At 40.2% G+C, this 14,755-nt stretch overlaps 3 protein-coding genes across 3 annotated transcripts; 1 reads left to right on the forward strand and 2 right to left on the reverse strand.

The window, feature by feature from the left end:
* Window positions 1–280: 280 nt before the first annotated feature.
* On the reverse strand, window positions 281–1,243 carry LOC5573604 (ribosomal RNA small subunit methyltransferase NEP1). Its single transcript, XM_001654688.2, has 3 exons — window positions 996–1,243; window positions 684–927; window positions 281–619 (listed from the first exon to the last, which is right to left on the reverse strand). Exons 1-3 carry the CDS (start codon window positions 1,140–1,142, stop codon window positions 294–296), a joined length of 717 nt encoding a protein of 238 aa, XP_001654738.1. The 5' UTR covers window positions 1,143–1,243; the 3' UTR covers window positions 281–293.
* A 3,735-nt stretch (window positions 1,244–4,978) lies between these two features.
* On the forward strand, window positions 4,979–6,475 carry LOC5573603 (3-oxoacyl-[acyl-carrier-protein] synthase, mitochondrial). The gene has a single exon (XM_001654687.2). It carries the CDS (start codon window positions 5,078–5,080, stop codon window positions 6,431–6,433), a length of 1,356 nt encoding a protein of 451 aa, XP_001654737.1. The 5' UTR covers window positions 4,979–5,077; the 3' UTR covers window positions 6,434–6,475.
* Window positions 6,476–12,734: 6,259 nt separating this feature from the next.
* Window positions 12,735–13,870, reverse strand: LOC5573602 (U11/U12 small nuclear ribonucleoprotein 48 kDa protein). The gene is made up of 3 exons (XM_001654686.2): window positions 13,567–13,870; window positions 13,365–13,500; window positions 12,735–13,177 (listed from the first exon to the last, which is right to left on the reverse strand). The coding sequence occupies exons 1-3, from the start codon at window positions 13,802–13,804 to the stop codon at window positions 12,808–12,810; spliced, it is 744 nt and encodes a 247-aa protein (XP_001654736.1). The 5' UTR covers window positions 13,805–13,870; the 3' UTR covers window positions 12,735–12,807.
* Between the last annotated feature and the right edge of the window lie 885 nt (window positions 13,871–14,755).

Below are 14,755 nucleotides of genomic sequence, written 5' to 3' on the forward strand. Positions count from 1 at the left end.
ATTTTAGAAATTTTTAAAACCAGTTTTCTTGCTCAAATTTGAAGCAATATTCATGAAAATCTATCATTGCATTACACTTGCTATCCATAATGCAATGACAGATTTTCATGAGCATTTCTTTAAAATTGAACGAAAAAACTGGTTTTTCACTTTGATGATTGCTGATAATTGAATGATGGATTCTTGAGCATTAACGTAAAAAAGCTTATTCGATTACCCAAGTCATCTTTTGGAAGAGGATTTGTTCGGAACACACACATAAACCGTAAACCACCACAACTCTGTGAAACGCTCTATATTATCCCCCAAACCTCCTCAAAAGCGGAACAAATCTTCGTGCAAGCCAAGGCCGCAGACAGCGGATAGTTACTGATGGAAAAGTTGCCCTCGGTGTAATCCAAATTCAAGGCGCCATGCGCAAAGGCTCCCACTACCAGCGCGACTGGTTCGTCCACCTTCGGAACCAACTCCCGGGCATGTTTCACCTCCGAAGCGCTGAAAGACATGGCATACTTACGACAGCCTACCGGAAGGTGATCGCTGATGGGGTTTTTGATAACGCGCATCAGCTTTTGCGGCGAATCGCTGGCCTTAATGCTGAATTTGTGCAGCAATTGAACTGAAATCGGAATAAGATCTATTAGTATCGTTTTGAGCCAGAAAATTACCTTCAATCGTCCAACCCATCAATCCGGCAAATCGTCTGAAAGTCCGAGGAATACGAGTCTGGGGATTGATTTCGATCAGGACGTTCTTTTCGGTTTTAATGTAAACTTGTAACAGTCCGGCACGATTCAGGGGCGAATCCATCAGCATCAACAAGGACTGATGGGTGATATCCGGTCGACAGGAGCCGGGATCTCGGCCATTCTTCTTCAGTATCGACAGGTGGTCGTCACAGTTCAGCAGTTCGAATACCTGACCAACCTGGAAGTTGACATAGACTTCGTTAAAGACAAACTACTTCACGAAGTGATATGCTTTAATTGACCTACCTTCACCGTTTCCAGCTGGGCTCTCTCCAGGATAATGATGAGTCGGCGTTCGTTGGATCTAATGTGACTTGTGTTCATGTGCTTTGCCGGCAAATCGTAATCCTTCCGATCCTGCTCATTCTCGGTGTGCTTCCGTTTCTTTCCCATGTTGATTAATTGGAAAAAATAATAATAAACTACTAAAATTGATTAAATTTCGCACAACAGTTTTCCCTCGCCACTGAATCACGTTTCGCCGAATTTGTTATGTTTTCTCTTTTGTTGTGATTTCAAATTTGACATTCGAACACGAGGTCACTCATAATGAGTGACCCCACGAGGTGAAAAGGCAAACCCTCTTCGGCCGTTTTAGGGGTCTATTTTGTAAATCGAGCAGATTCACGTGACTCATCTGAAAATGAAGTTTGGCCAAAAATAGTTATATCGCCTCAATCGATGATAAATATAAATATTGAGGATTTTGCCCTCTAATAGACTCACACCTAAATAATTTTGTCACACCAAAATATTCTCCCACCATGTTTGCCATATATTGGATGGCATCGTAGCTAACAAAACCAACAAGTAACGCACATGTAACGCATTATGTTGGATTGTACATTGAATACAAGTTGCGTGCTTCTATTAAAGTGCCATAGAAACTGACGTGTGAGTATTTATTTTTCCACGTTCAAAATGTGCACGAGAATCTATTCCTCAACAAAACAAACAATATGTAATCTAAATATGTTATTTGGCGTTTTTATTGTTTCAGAAGGGATTATTCACATATTACGTTTTTTTATTAGAATTCTTATCAAACTTGACTGAAAGCACTTTTTTTTTGCGTTTGACCAAAATGTGATTTGACCAAATAGTGGTTAAATATATTTTAAATAAAATTTGTATGAAAAAGATTGTCAAAATACCGGATACCCCCGTTGCTTTGACCACATTTAATCTGCACACTTTTGAATTTGCACATCGTTCAGATTAAAAATGGTTCAGACGTCATTTGGGCTCGTTCACAAATTTCATAACGCTGAAGGGGGTGGGTGGGTGTCCTCACGGTGTTACGGCTCATACGAATTTTTCAGAATATTCATACAAAAAGCGTTACGAGGGGGTGGGTGGGTGTCGAAAATGGTAATTTTCGGCGTTATAAAATATGTGAATGAACCCATTTAGCTCATGGAACGGAGTAAAGTGAAATAAAACGCTGTGGAACTGAACACAGAATCAAAACAAAACAGTGAAAGAGGTAACCAGAAACATGTTTCTAGGGTGACTAGATGTTCAAATTAAAAATGAATTCCGATGGTTTACATTAGTGATCCTTTATAGAGAGATAAGCGGAAGTAAAATGGAATGATTTGGCAACAGACCAGCAGTGCTGATTTTGCTCGGCGTCGAGAATAATATTGTAACACGGACATGACTTCCTCATTGCTCTAAAGTGTATTTTGTTTCGTTATAGATCTTTGAGCTACATATCAAAACTAATAAACAGCCGAAAAAATCAAAAACTAAAAATCGCATTGACAAAAATTCAAAAAAGTAAAACATTTCATTTTTTTTTGCTTCATGCAAAATTTACTTTTACCGAAATAATTTCAAGCGGATTACATTACTCCTCAAGAAAAGTTCATAACAAACATAACGCATGTTCGTTTGGCTCACACTTTGACAGCTCTCGCTGCTCGATTGGCTCACACTTTGACAGAAATGTCAGCTTCCGCGAATCTCTCTTATAAAGGATTTCTAGTTTACATGAGGTATCGTTCAAATTAGCGGGGGTGCACGATATATGTAAAATTATTAAAATAGCTGTAACTTGAAAATGAGCAAATTTCTGCATGAAATTTAAACGTTTTTTGTGAAATCTAAGGATGCTTTTTGATGTGCAATATTCGAAATGGCGGCGACATGACGTGACGAGAGTTGTATTTCGTGTTCAAAATCATAAAAATCACTAAAGTTTAATATTGGTCCGTATGAATAAAATGTAGTAAACTTGAGCTTACTAGGGCTCATTCACAAATTTCATAACGTTAAAGGGGGTGGGTGGGTGTCTTCATGATATTACGGCTCATACAAAATTTTTAGAATATTCATACAAAAAGCGTTACGACGGGGTGGGTGGGTGTCAAAATTGGCCATTTTCGGCGTTATGAAATAAATGAATGAACCCACTACATTCTCGGTAGTAAACGCTATATGTGGAACATATTTGTGTCATTTTCCTTTCTACACTTTTCGAACATACTACAAACAACGCATTGCTATGACTAAAGGTAGCATTTACTACAAAGCTACTGGTAGTTAGCTTCAGAGGTTGCTACACTTGCTTTGAGATTGCGGAATTGAATGGAATAATTTACTTTTGAGTAAAAATCATGGGAAAACGATATGAGTTTTGATATTTCGGAAGGTATTTTGAGTTGCTTAGGAATTCTGTGGTTACGAAAACATTCATCCCGCCAATTCTGAGATTCCGATAAGATTGCCGGCAATAGCAATATGTAATATCCTTGTTAATTCTGGCATTACGATAATTATGATATTTTCTAAGAATAGGGTCCTAAAATGTTCAATGAAATCTTGTTTTTATTCAGTAACACGAAAGAGCATGTTACCAAAGACAAATTAAAGACCTTTACACAGACAAACAGACGTCACACTCCCATCGTTGTGCATCGACCACCTTTTTAACGGTTGATTCGAAAATATGGTAGGTGGCCAATCCGCCACCCGCAGCGATCGCATCGTTCTTGTTCGTGATTGACGTTTGCTCACTACCGCCATCTGTTGGCGCGTCGGCCAAATACACCGATTTTAGCATTGGGCGTACATGTCCTCGTGACTATGAATTTGATCGAGATTTGTTCTAAGTGTTACGTCTGTTTGTCTTAGAGACGTTCCGATACTTCCGATATATCGGATATTTGCTTTCGATATTCGATATTTTGGTATCGATATTTCCTATTCAATATATCGGTGGTATCGATATTTCCTTTCGATATATCGTAAACCAATATTTGGAGTTCTCTCGCAATACAATTGATTTTAAAAATATTTGAAAACAGTTCACATACCAATTGTTATATGATTTATCAAATACAAGAAAATATTAATGTCCATATCGATCAAAATGCCGGTAATTTTGAGGGTTCTTAGAATTGTTTGTGAATCGTAGGAAACTAAACGTTAGGTAACTAAGCGATACAAGAATTTTGCGCCCTTCAAATATATCAAATGATATTGCGATATATCGATATTATGATTCAATATATCGGTGGTATCGATACTTCGATTCGATAATCGTATCGAATCAAATATCGATACTTCGCAGTATCGGAACGTCCCTATTGTTTGTGGTTCTTTTATGAAAATGACAGATCCGTGTTAGCACCGGTCCTCCACCGATGTAAACAAATGCATAGACGGATCTGTCACGTGAAAAGGCCTATTGAGCGGACCCAATCCAAACGTCAAATCGATCGTTCCCTACCAGAAAGCGAGCCTATTGGCGACAGCCATTAGCGATTGTAAAAGCTGGATACACCCGATTCTGTTTTTGCACGGGCGATGCGTACCGTGCAAAAAAAAAATTTTCAGTTCAAAATTTCAAAAACCGTGCAAAAAAAGTAACACCATTTCTCGACGTTTCATGCAAAAATAAGGTTCTGGTGGAAAAAAATGTATGGAAACTTTTTTTGAACGGCCGTGTAAAAAAAATCCGTGCAAAGGGCTTATTCACAAATTTCATAACGCTAAAGGGGGTGGGTGGGTGTCTTCAAGATATTACGTTTCATACAAAATTTGTAATATGTTCATACAAAAAGCGTTACGAGGGGGTGGGTGGGTATCAGAAATGGCCATTTTCAGCGTTATGAAATATGTGAATGAACCCTAAAAACAGAATCGGGTGTACTCGACTCGTTGCTGCTCGAAAAACAAACACGTAGTCCTACATCAAAATTTATGAGTTACCTACTCGACTTTTGCTTTGTTTTCGTTTGCTAGACGTAATTATTTTCAATTTAAATTTTAAGAAATTTAAATAATTTCATAAATTTGGTGTAATAATCAATAAATTTGAAATGATACTTCTGTGTTCGCGTTGCATAAAAGTTTACCCGGTTGCAATTGTCCGTTGTAAGTGTTTTTCCACCAGCGCGGCCGCAAAACGTCGCGTAGTTATCACCGGCCTCGGAGTCGTTTCGCCGGTTGGATGCAGCGTGTCAAAAGCGTGGACCAGTATCCTTTCGGGAGTGTCTTCCGTTGGACGGCTAACCGATGCTGCATACGAGAAACTCCCTTGCCGTGTGGCGGCCCAAATCAGCCGAGATGAGCTCGATGTGGAGAAAGAGTTTGGCAAAAGTGAGTTGAAAACAATGGCCCGGGCGACCACTTTTGCCCTGATAGCTGCCAAAGAAGCTCTCGGAATGGCCCGGTGGACTCCCCCTGAGGAGGACGTTGAAGCTTGTCAGCAAACAGGTGTCGCTATCGGCATGGGCATGGTGGACCTTACGGATGTCTGCGAAACCAATGAAGCACTCAAGAAAGGCTATAACCGGGTAAGTCCGTTCTTTGTTCCTAGAATCTTGCCAAATATGCCCGCCGGCCAGCTAAGCATCAAGTATGGCTTTCGAGGGCCCAATCACTCGGTATCGACCGCATGTGCCACGGGAGCACATTCGATTGGAGATGCATTCAGATTCGTCCAGCGGGGAGATGCAGACGTTATGGTTTGCGGTGGAGCGGAGGCCTGCATTAGTCCACTGGGAATTGCCGGATTTTGCAGACTACGAGCCTTGAGTACGTCGTTCAACGAGGATCCTCAGCGTTCTTCGCGGCCGTTTGACGATGCCCGGGATGGATTTGTCATGGGAGAAGGATCAGCGATATTTGTTCTGGAAGAACTGAACCACGCCAAAGCGAGAAACGCCGAAATCCTCGGGGAAATTCTTGGCTACGGTCTGTCAGGGGATGCATCTCATTTGACTGCACCTCGCGAAGATGGAACCGGTGCCATGTTAGCCATGGGAAGAGCTCTAAAAGATGCTAATCTAAAACCCACGGACATCGGCTATATCAACGCCCATGCCACTTCGACACCGATTGGGGATGCAATTGAAGCTCGATCCATCAGGACTTTGTTCACTGATAGCTGGAAGCAATTGGCGGTATCGTCTACGAAGGGAGCTCACGGCCATTTACTAGGTGCTGCTGGAAACTTGGAATCTTTGTTCACAGTTCTAGCGTGTCGTGAGGGAAAGTTGCCCCCCACAATCAACCTGGAAAATGTTTCGGCTGAGATGCAAGGAATGAACTTTGTGCCAAATCATGCTCAGGACTGGTTACCGGTCGAAGGAAAACGGCGAATTGCATTGAAGAACTCGTTTGGGTTTGGTGGAACAAATGCTGCGTTGTGTTTTGCTGAATATAAGGAATGAAAGTAATGTGATTAGTTAAATTTGTTAACTAGTGATAACGACCTTGTTGGTTTTCATTGAAGTAGTGCTTATCACCACCCTTGAAATTAATAATAATCATAATGTTACCCAACCGAGAATGTTTTCCACATCATGCAAGGTAAGTAAGAAACTGATTATGACACATTCTACTCACATCTTTACCAAGATATCAAAAGTTCTTTGCTGATAGCTGTTTCCGAATCGAACGTCTCGAAATTAGTTATTTATTTCTGTCCAAACGGATAATCTCGAACAGAATAAAAAATGCCTAGAATAAACCCGGATACCCGCTGTTGTAACACTGTAACACTGTTGTATTTTGTACAACACAGCTGAAAAAAACCTGGCTTTTAGTTCTCAACAGCAGCGTGGTGGTTCTGACGGTGACAAACCGCGCGACGATTGGAAGGTTAAAAAGTCTTTTAGAATTTAACCAGTACTTTGTCAGAGATGGCTTCAGAGATTTCTTGGGATTTTCTACAAAATTGTAGTTCAGGTTTGTTTTTAAGATTTTTACCAGGAATTGCTCTCTTCGGGAACTACTCAAGCGATTCCTTCAGATTTTTTTCGAGAAATACCAATAACTAAGGACCCCTGGACACATGAAAAAGTTTTAGAGTGCGGCCGCGAAACGGGAAAATTGTATGGGAAGGTATAGCGGAATTTGGAGCAAGTGTGCCAACTCAAGCAAAATTAGCTCGAGCTTGAATGGCCGCCCGTGGATGCTACTCCAGTATCGCCAGTTCAGCTGCACTTACATAAGGAACCAATCGAATGACTGCTTGGGACTAACAGACACCCTCAGTGTACCCTAAGTGCTGGTGATCTTCTATTTTAAGGCAACAATGGCGCCTGCCACGTCAGAATGCTGACCAATGAGGGGAAGGGGGAGGAATCGATGCTGCATTAAACTGGCTCCCACGGTAGACCGTATATATCACCGTGTCTACGCCAGTTCATGGGGGAAGATAGGGGTAGGGGTGGTAAATTTATGGCTGAGAGGAGATTTGCTGTTTGGTTACCAGAATGCCTATGTATCAGTCGTAAGGGAAGGCATGCTATAATGATGAATGAGGGATGAATGAAAGCGTAGGGAAACGTTTTTTTTTTCCGTTTCTGGTTCTAGCAAATGCTACGAACAAATAGATCAACTGTGATAGGTTAAGAGTGGAAAGATAGAAGCAAGTGAAAGATACAACTATAAAGTACGAGGAAAGGGACGGGCCTGGGATTGAACCCATGACCTTCTGCTTCTGAGGCAGAAGCGGTATTCATTAGACCACCAACCCCGTCAATGTGCCAGCTTAAGCAAAATGGTTCTCTAACTTTGTCAAAGCTTATTTTTTCTTTTCATAAGCACAATTTCCTAATTTACTACTTGGCCGGAACAAATCTTTAAATCTTCTTTTGTCACCTTCCATCAAATTGTGTCGAGGGGGGGGACAAAAAATAATAATATGGAAATTCAGGGAAATTCATATTTTTTTTATTCTCATATGGTGAAAAACCATGTTTCGTCACATATATCCGTCAAATCAAAATCTTTGAATAACAAACACGATTTTTTTATTGATCGTAACATCGATCGCATAACATTTTTCCTAAAACGGCTGTCAAATTGTACTCTAGCTATTAACAATTTCAAGAATACTGCGAAAATGTTGCACAACTTGAAATCATATTTAGATTGTTTCAAATTGGTCCAACATGTATGTAACATTAGAGCTATTTAAATTTTAAAAATGTTCGAAAATCCAATCTCCTCATTCATTTATTTAGTTAACATCTACACAGATAACACTGAATCAACAATTTCACGCCACAATACTCGGTTCGTGGCCGCATCTCTCCATCCTCGGTTCTGCCCCACGCTCGCCAAATCGATACGCACTTGATCCGCCCACCTAGCTCGCTGCGCTCCACGCCTTCTTGTACCAACCGGATCCGAAGCGGATACCATCTTTGCAGGGTTGCTGTCCGGCATTCTTGCAACATGCCCTGCCCATCGTATCCTTCCAGATTTGGCCACCTTCTGGATACTGGGTTCGCCGTAGAGTTGGGCGAGCTCGTGGTTCATCCTTCGCCGCCACACACCGTTCTCCTGCACACCGCCGAAGATCGTCCTAAGCACCCGACGTTCGAAGACTCCAAGTGCTTGCAGGTTCTCCTCGAGCATCGTCCACGTTTCATGCCCGTAGAGGACTACCGGCCTTATGAGCGTTTTGTACATGGTACATTTGGTGCGGGCGTGAATCTTTTTTGACCGCAGCTTCTTCTGGAGGCCATAGTAGGCCCGACTTCCACTGATGATGCGCCTCCGTATTTCACGGCTAACGTTATTGTCAGCCGTCAGCAAGGATCCAAGGTAAACGAACTCGTCGACCACCTCGAACGTATCCCCGTCTATCGTAACACTGCTACCTAGGCGAGCCCTGTCGCGCTCGGCCCCACCAGCTAGCATGTACTTTGTCTTGGCCGCATTCACCACCAGTCCAACTTTTGCTGCCTCGCGTTTCAGGCGGGTGTACAGGTCTGCCACCTTTTCAAATGTTCGGCTGACGATGTCCATATCATCCGCGAAGCAAACAAATTGATTGGATCTCGAGATCCAATCTCCTATATCTTCCTTATAATCCTTTACCATAAAAATTGTGTTCTGTGAAATTTTCAGCTTTCTAGGTGATGATTTAAAGGTGGCCCAAAGACGATGTAGGTTTATATAAAAATTAATATGGTGAAATTCTGAAAAATGTTCCAAACATTTTAGTACTGTATGTACAAACTTATCATTCCATAGGGAAAACTTATTCTTCAAATCTTAATGAAGGAAGTTGCTGAAGAAACAAATCCGTTTTAAGCAAATTTTGTTTGGGATTTTTGTAGATGTTTGCAGGGCTGAAAATTTTCAATTTTAGCGTTACGTAATAAATGGATGCCGCCTAAGGACACTAAGCTGAGAAGCAGGCTCAGCCCAGTGAGGACGTTATGCCAAGAAGAAGAATTCATGTAAATCATAGAAAAATCTATTTTCATAGTCCACACTGTTACAGTAAAACAAACAGATTGAGGACTTGTAATCCAATAACACCTGTTATCTCATGTAGAGTAAAGTGGGGCAAAACTTCGAGTGGGGCAAGAGTTTCTTTTTAAGATTTCTAGCTCAAATCAAATCAAAACATAGAAATGTCATGGTGGTTCGAATGTTATTCAAGTAAGAGACTTTCACTCCAAATATTATAAAAATCGATTGAGATTTGGAAAAGTTATGGCTATTTGTTGTTTTTCGACGTAAATATTGTAATATTTGCTCAAATTTTCGATGCATAGAACCAAATGAAGATAAAATATTTTTCAATATTTTATGTAAGGGCGTTTCTAGGCCTATCATAAGGATGCTTTGACGTGTATTAGTTTTTCCATAAATAGTTGGAATCAATTTTTGACCCATAGCGGGGCAAAAGTTCGAATCTGCGGGGCAAAAGTTCGACCCATATATAAACCCACGGAAAATTTTCCAAATTGCCTGAAATCTACATATTATCTTCAAATTTAGCGAAATTTGCCTGATCGTGCGACAAATGTCACAAAAATTTTACATTTCCACTTAGTTTTGCGAAAAACTGCTATTTTTTGGGTGGATTACAATTAACCCTGTTTTGGGCATTTTTTGATGAAAATTTAGTGTGTATTTTTCGGCAAACATTAGTTTACGGCTGGTATAAAGTAAGCCTGGCATAAAAGTATTGATATTTAGTGTTTAGGCCAACGAACTTTTGCCCCACACTAGATTCGAACTTTTGCCCCACCGGTGGGGCAAAAGTTCGTTTAAGACAATCAATTTTGAAACTGTCAAAACTAAATAACTATGATCATTTGCTACAACTTTGCTAACGATTTGTTAAAATTAAACCATTGGCGTATACGTCATTAGAGTGGTGCAAAAATCGTTTTTGCTCCGCACCGCTCACTCGATTCTAGATCAAATTCTGAGTGTCCTCCCAAAATTTGAGCTCATTTGGTTGAAAACTGAGACTGCACAAGCCCTTCAAAGTTTATATGGAAATTACTATGAGAAAAGCAACCAATTCATTCAATCGGTCATAGTATTTGCTCATGTACTCTTGGGGATTAGACGTTGCTACGTTGATACTATGAGATACATTCATCAGCTACAACTTTGCCGAAACCGTTTTCAAATCAGAAGTCTCAGTAATTAGTTATTGATTTATATCCAGTCCCAAATTCTTCAGCAGTGCTAATTTAACTTCTGAACAGGCAACATTGCTGCACCTGGCGCGAAAGATAGCACGCACAAACCATGGCGCTACTATGTTCTACTGCATATATCCACTGATGCCTGCACTGCCCATAACTGCATAACAGCCACATTCGACATTTTTGACAAATTGGATTTAATACCATGGAGAGTCATCAAATGATAAATACATTCGATCAACTTACTGAAATCTGTGAGATGTTCTAGAAAATTCGAAAAAAATACCAAGTTGTTTTGTCACATTGGTAATTATAACCGCATAACAGTCACATTGAGATTATAAATGAGCCTCGTAATGTAATACCAATGAAATTTCAATCAGAATTATTTTTTGACTATTCCCCTAGTATGCGATATGAGTTGTACAAAATACCTACCTTGATACCTTGATGGCTACAGCGTAGCATCACGCCATTGCCGGGCGTATTGTAGAGCTCCATCTTCGTCGGCCTTGGGCGAAACTTCTCCAGTTGCCCCGAACGTTTAGGGTCGCCAGGTCCTCTTCCACTGCGTACTGCCAGCGTATTCGTGGTCTTCCCCGAAGCCAGTACAGTTGTACAAAATATCAGCCTCAAATAGCCACTTTTGAGTTCCTGGTAATTTTTAGAAATTCTAGTTTCCTCCCATACTGCCATCAAATGCACACTTGGTATTCCATTAACTCAATGCCTACTTTTGTCGAATGTTACAAATATGCAGTTATGGGCAGTGCAGAACAGTCCAATAATTATAGCCAAAGTTTTACAACTCATTCAAAAATCAACAACAATGCTAGTAATGGACCCCTTAAGGGGCCCAGATAGCCGTAGCGGTAAACACACAGCTATTCAGCAAGACCAAGCTGAGGGTCGTGGGTTCGAATCCCACCGGTCGAGGATCTTTTCGAGTTGGAAATTTTCTCGACTTCCCAGGGCATAGAGTATCTTCGTACCTGCCACACGATATACGCATGCAAAAATGGTCATTGGCATAGTAAGCTCTCAGTTAATAACTGTGGAAGTGCTCATAAGAACACTAAGCTGAGAAGCAGGCTCTGTCCCAGTGGGGACGTAATGCCAGAAAGAAGAAGAAAGAAGAAGAATGGACCCCTTAGTAGCTGAAATTCATTCTAGACGCTTTTTCGCAATGATATCTCAGACGCATATACGTTTTGTGGAGTAGGTATAACAACAAATTCAATGTCTTTACTCCATAGTACGTCTATGAAACATACAAAATCATTCGATTTTTCCAGCGAAATATGCATTTGAAAAACTGTTGCCCGAATGCCTATTATGGACCCTCCCGGGGTCCATAATAGGATTGTTTACAAATTTGACGTTGCGTATTATGGACCCTCCATTTGATTCCCATGTAATCCGGCTCGCTGCCGACGAGCCTATTATGGACCCACCTGGAAATGCGTATTATGGACCCTCTTGTGTGGTTTCATTTACAAAACTGTTCAAATATCTGTATTTATGCGTCTCAAACCAAATATTTTGCCTGAAACTGCTGACTAACAATGTAATCGAAGTTCCCCCGGTGGATTTTCATAGGAATAAAGTTGCTTTGAGTGTTAATTTTATGTTTTTCTGTAGGGGGTCCATAATACGCAAAGGGTCCATAACCGGCATCGACTCCTAATTACTGGGGCGTCCGATTTGAAAACTTTTTTTCATAGTAATTCCCATATAAACTTTAAAGGGCTTGTGCAGTTTCAATTTTCATCGAAATGAGCTCAAATTTTGGGAGGACACTCAGAATTTGATCTAGAATCGAATAAGCGGTGTGGAGCAAAAACGATTTTTTGAACCACTCTAATACGTCATATTCATGGAGAAATCTCTAGAAGCAGAATAACTAAAATGGTGAGAGACCATTTTTGTTAAAATAGACCTTCTATTTGAGAATTTTCAAAGAATTGATTGTAATAGTGACCAAGTCTCTCAAAAGAGACCTGCTCAATACCAGTCCTTCAACTGAGATTGTTTCCCACATCATGCGAGGCAAATAACAAACTGATTGCTTTTTATGAAATTTAATGCTTGCTCTTCTCTCTTGAACGTCTTTTCTTCGATTTATGTCTATGGCGAGATCAACTTCTAGACCTTGATCTCTTGCGTTTGCTATGTTTCTTATCCCTGTGCCGTTTGCTATCATCCTCATCCCTACGTCTCTGTCTGTCCCGCGATCTGCTCCGTGGTCTCGATCTAGTATCTAGGCTTCTAGAATCAATTTCATTTCTTCTGTCCCGAGTTTTCTCCTTGGTTTCGCTATCTTTCGGTTGCCCAAGGTATTCAGCCAATGCTTCCGTCTGCAGCTGAATCAAATTTCGCATTTCTTCCTGATACGATAGTGGATTCTTAGCTAGGCGGTATTTCTGAGTCCTTCGACGGACATCACGCCGGTAGGCGGCAATATCGGCCAGGGAAGTTGGTCTTGCATTCTTATCCCGTTTGCTGAAACTGAAATTTAAAACATTCATTAGTATAGTGAATTCGGATGAAATAGATTATTATTCACGGCTCTGTGTTCTATAATGTTGTCAATGCCAAAGAAAGTAGAATGAAATAAAACCGTTTGGCACGGTGATCAATTTTACCGAACTTGCGGTACCATCCATTAGTAAGTGCTTCATGAGATGTTACTTACTTTAGTTGTAAATCAGGAAGCGGTTCCTGTTTCGGTGTCGACGCAACTGCTTGTTCGTACATTGCAAGTCTCTCTTCTCTTGTAAAATTGATAATCAAATCTTTGTGACTCTTTGGCACTTGTTCAGGTTTGAGATCTAGTTAATAGTTAAAACAGGTTAAAACCATTAAAATTATCTCACACAAGCATATTTAATACTTACCTAGCTTCATCGACAGCGGATGCTTTTCCGGTAGGAAAGATTCTGGAAGTGAATCTTCTTGTAGAACTTTGCCTGATCGATGTGTGGGCGAGTTTTGCCCAACTCGTTTCGACTTATTATTGGTTGACCGCAGAACATCTCTATTCCAGCCTAAATTGTTCAGCAATTGATCGATGGTTCTGTTAGTATTGTTAATGAAATTAGATAACTTTTCAAGCGATGCTTCCCGTTTCTCCATTTTTCGGTTAATCAATCACTGATAAAGGCGATGTGTTTGTAAACAAAAATGAGGAAGCAATCACTACACTGAACGAAAGTTCAAAGTTTTTTTTACTAATGAAAGTAGTACCAGGTAAATGAGCACATTCTTATTGGAAAATTTTCTGCTTGCCACATCCGATGTACATTGTACAGTTACGGACGTCACAATAAGACCACTGTAGTGATCAGAAGCGATTATATATGGAAGATTTAAAAAGTTTTGTTATCTGATTTTTTGGTTTTAAGCTTTCGTTACAGTTCTTTTATGTTATGACGCTTCTTACCAATCTATAAATTTATAGAACATAGGGGAAGGGGTGGTAAAATGAACACCTTAAGGAAATCATCTTGTTTCTGATAGAAAAAGAGGAATTTATTTAGTTCTATCGCACAACATCAAAAATAGGGATGTTATCTATAGCAGTCCCAGGCAGCGACATGGATTCAGACTAAAATAGCTAAATTTTAACATGTTTTCATCGCTATCAAAAAGCGATGCAAATGTTCATTTTACCTGCACTATGTGGGTAAAATGAACAGCGATGGTGGTAAAATGAACACCATGCAAAAAACGTGGACAAAACAAATATTTCTGAAAATTTTCATTGCCCCACCGAAAATACATCCATTAATGATTGTAACCCATTCAAAAAGAATTCTAAAGGTATCAGATTTGACATCATATCATAACGATATCATCCTCACTGAAAAACCTCAAGTCATCCGAGCTAAAAGTTATGTCAGTTCTAATTTACAAACATGGTTTTCTAAAATCTTAGATTTCGTTGATATTTTCACTTCAATTGACCTACGTATCAACTTGAACACTGAGATTTATGCTCTAAATCGTCCGTGCGTGATAAAAATTCATCAAAATTTGTTTTTTCTCGGTAAAAGGCACGGTGTTCATTTTACCACCACTTCACAG

This window comes from Aedes aegypti, chromosome 3, assembly GCF_002204515.2.
Source record: "Aedes aegypti strain LVP_AGWG chromosome 3, AaegL5.0 Primary Assembly, whole genome shotgun sequence".
Lineage (NCBI taxonomy): Eukaryota > Metazoa > Arthropoda > Insecta > Diptera > Culicidae > Aedes > Aedes aegypti.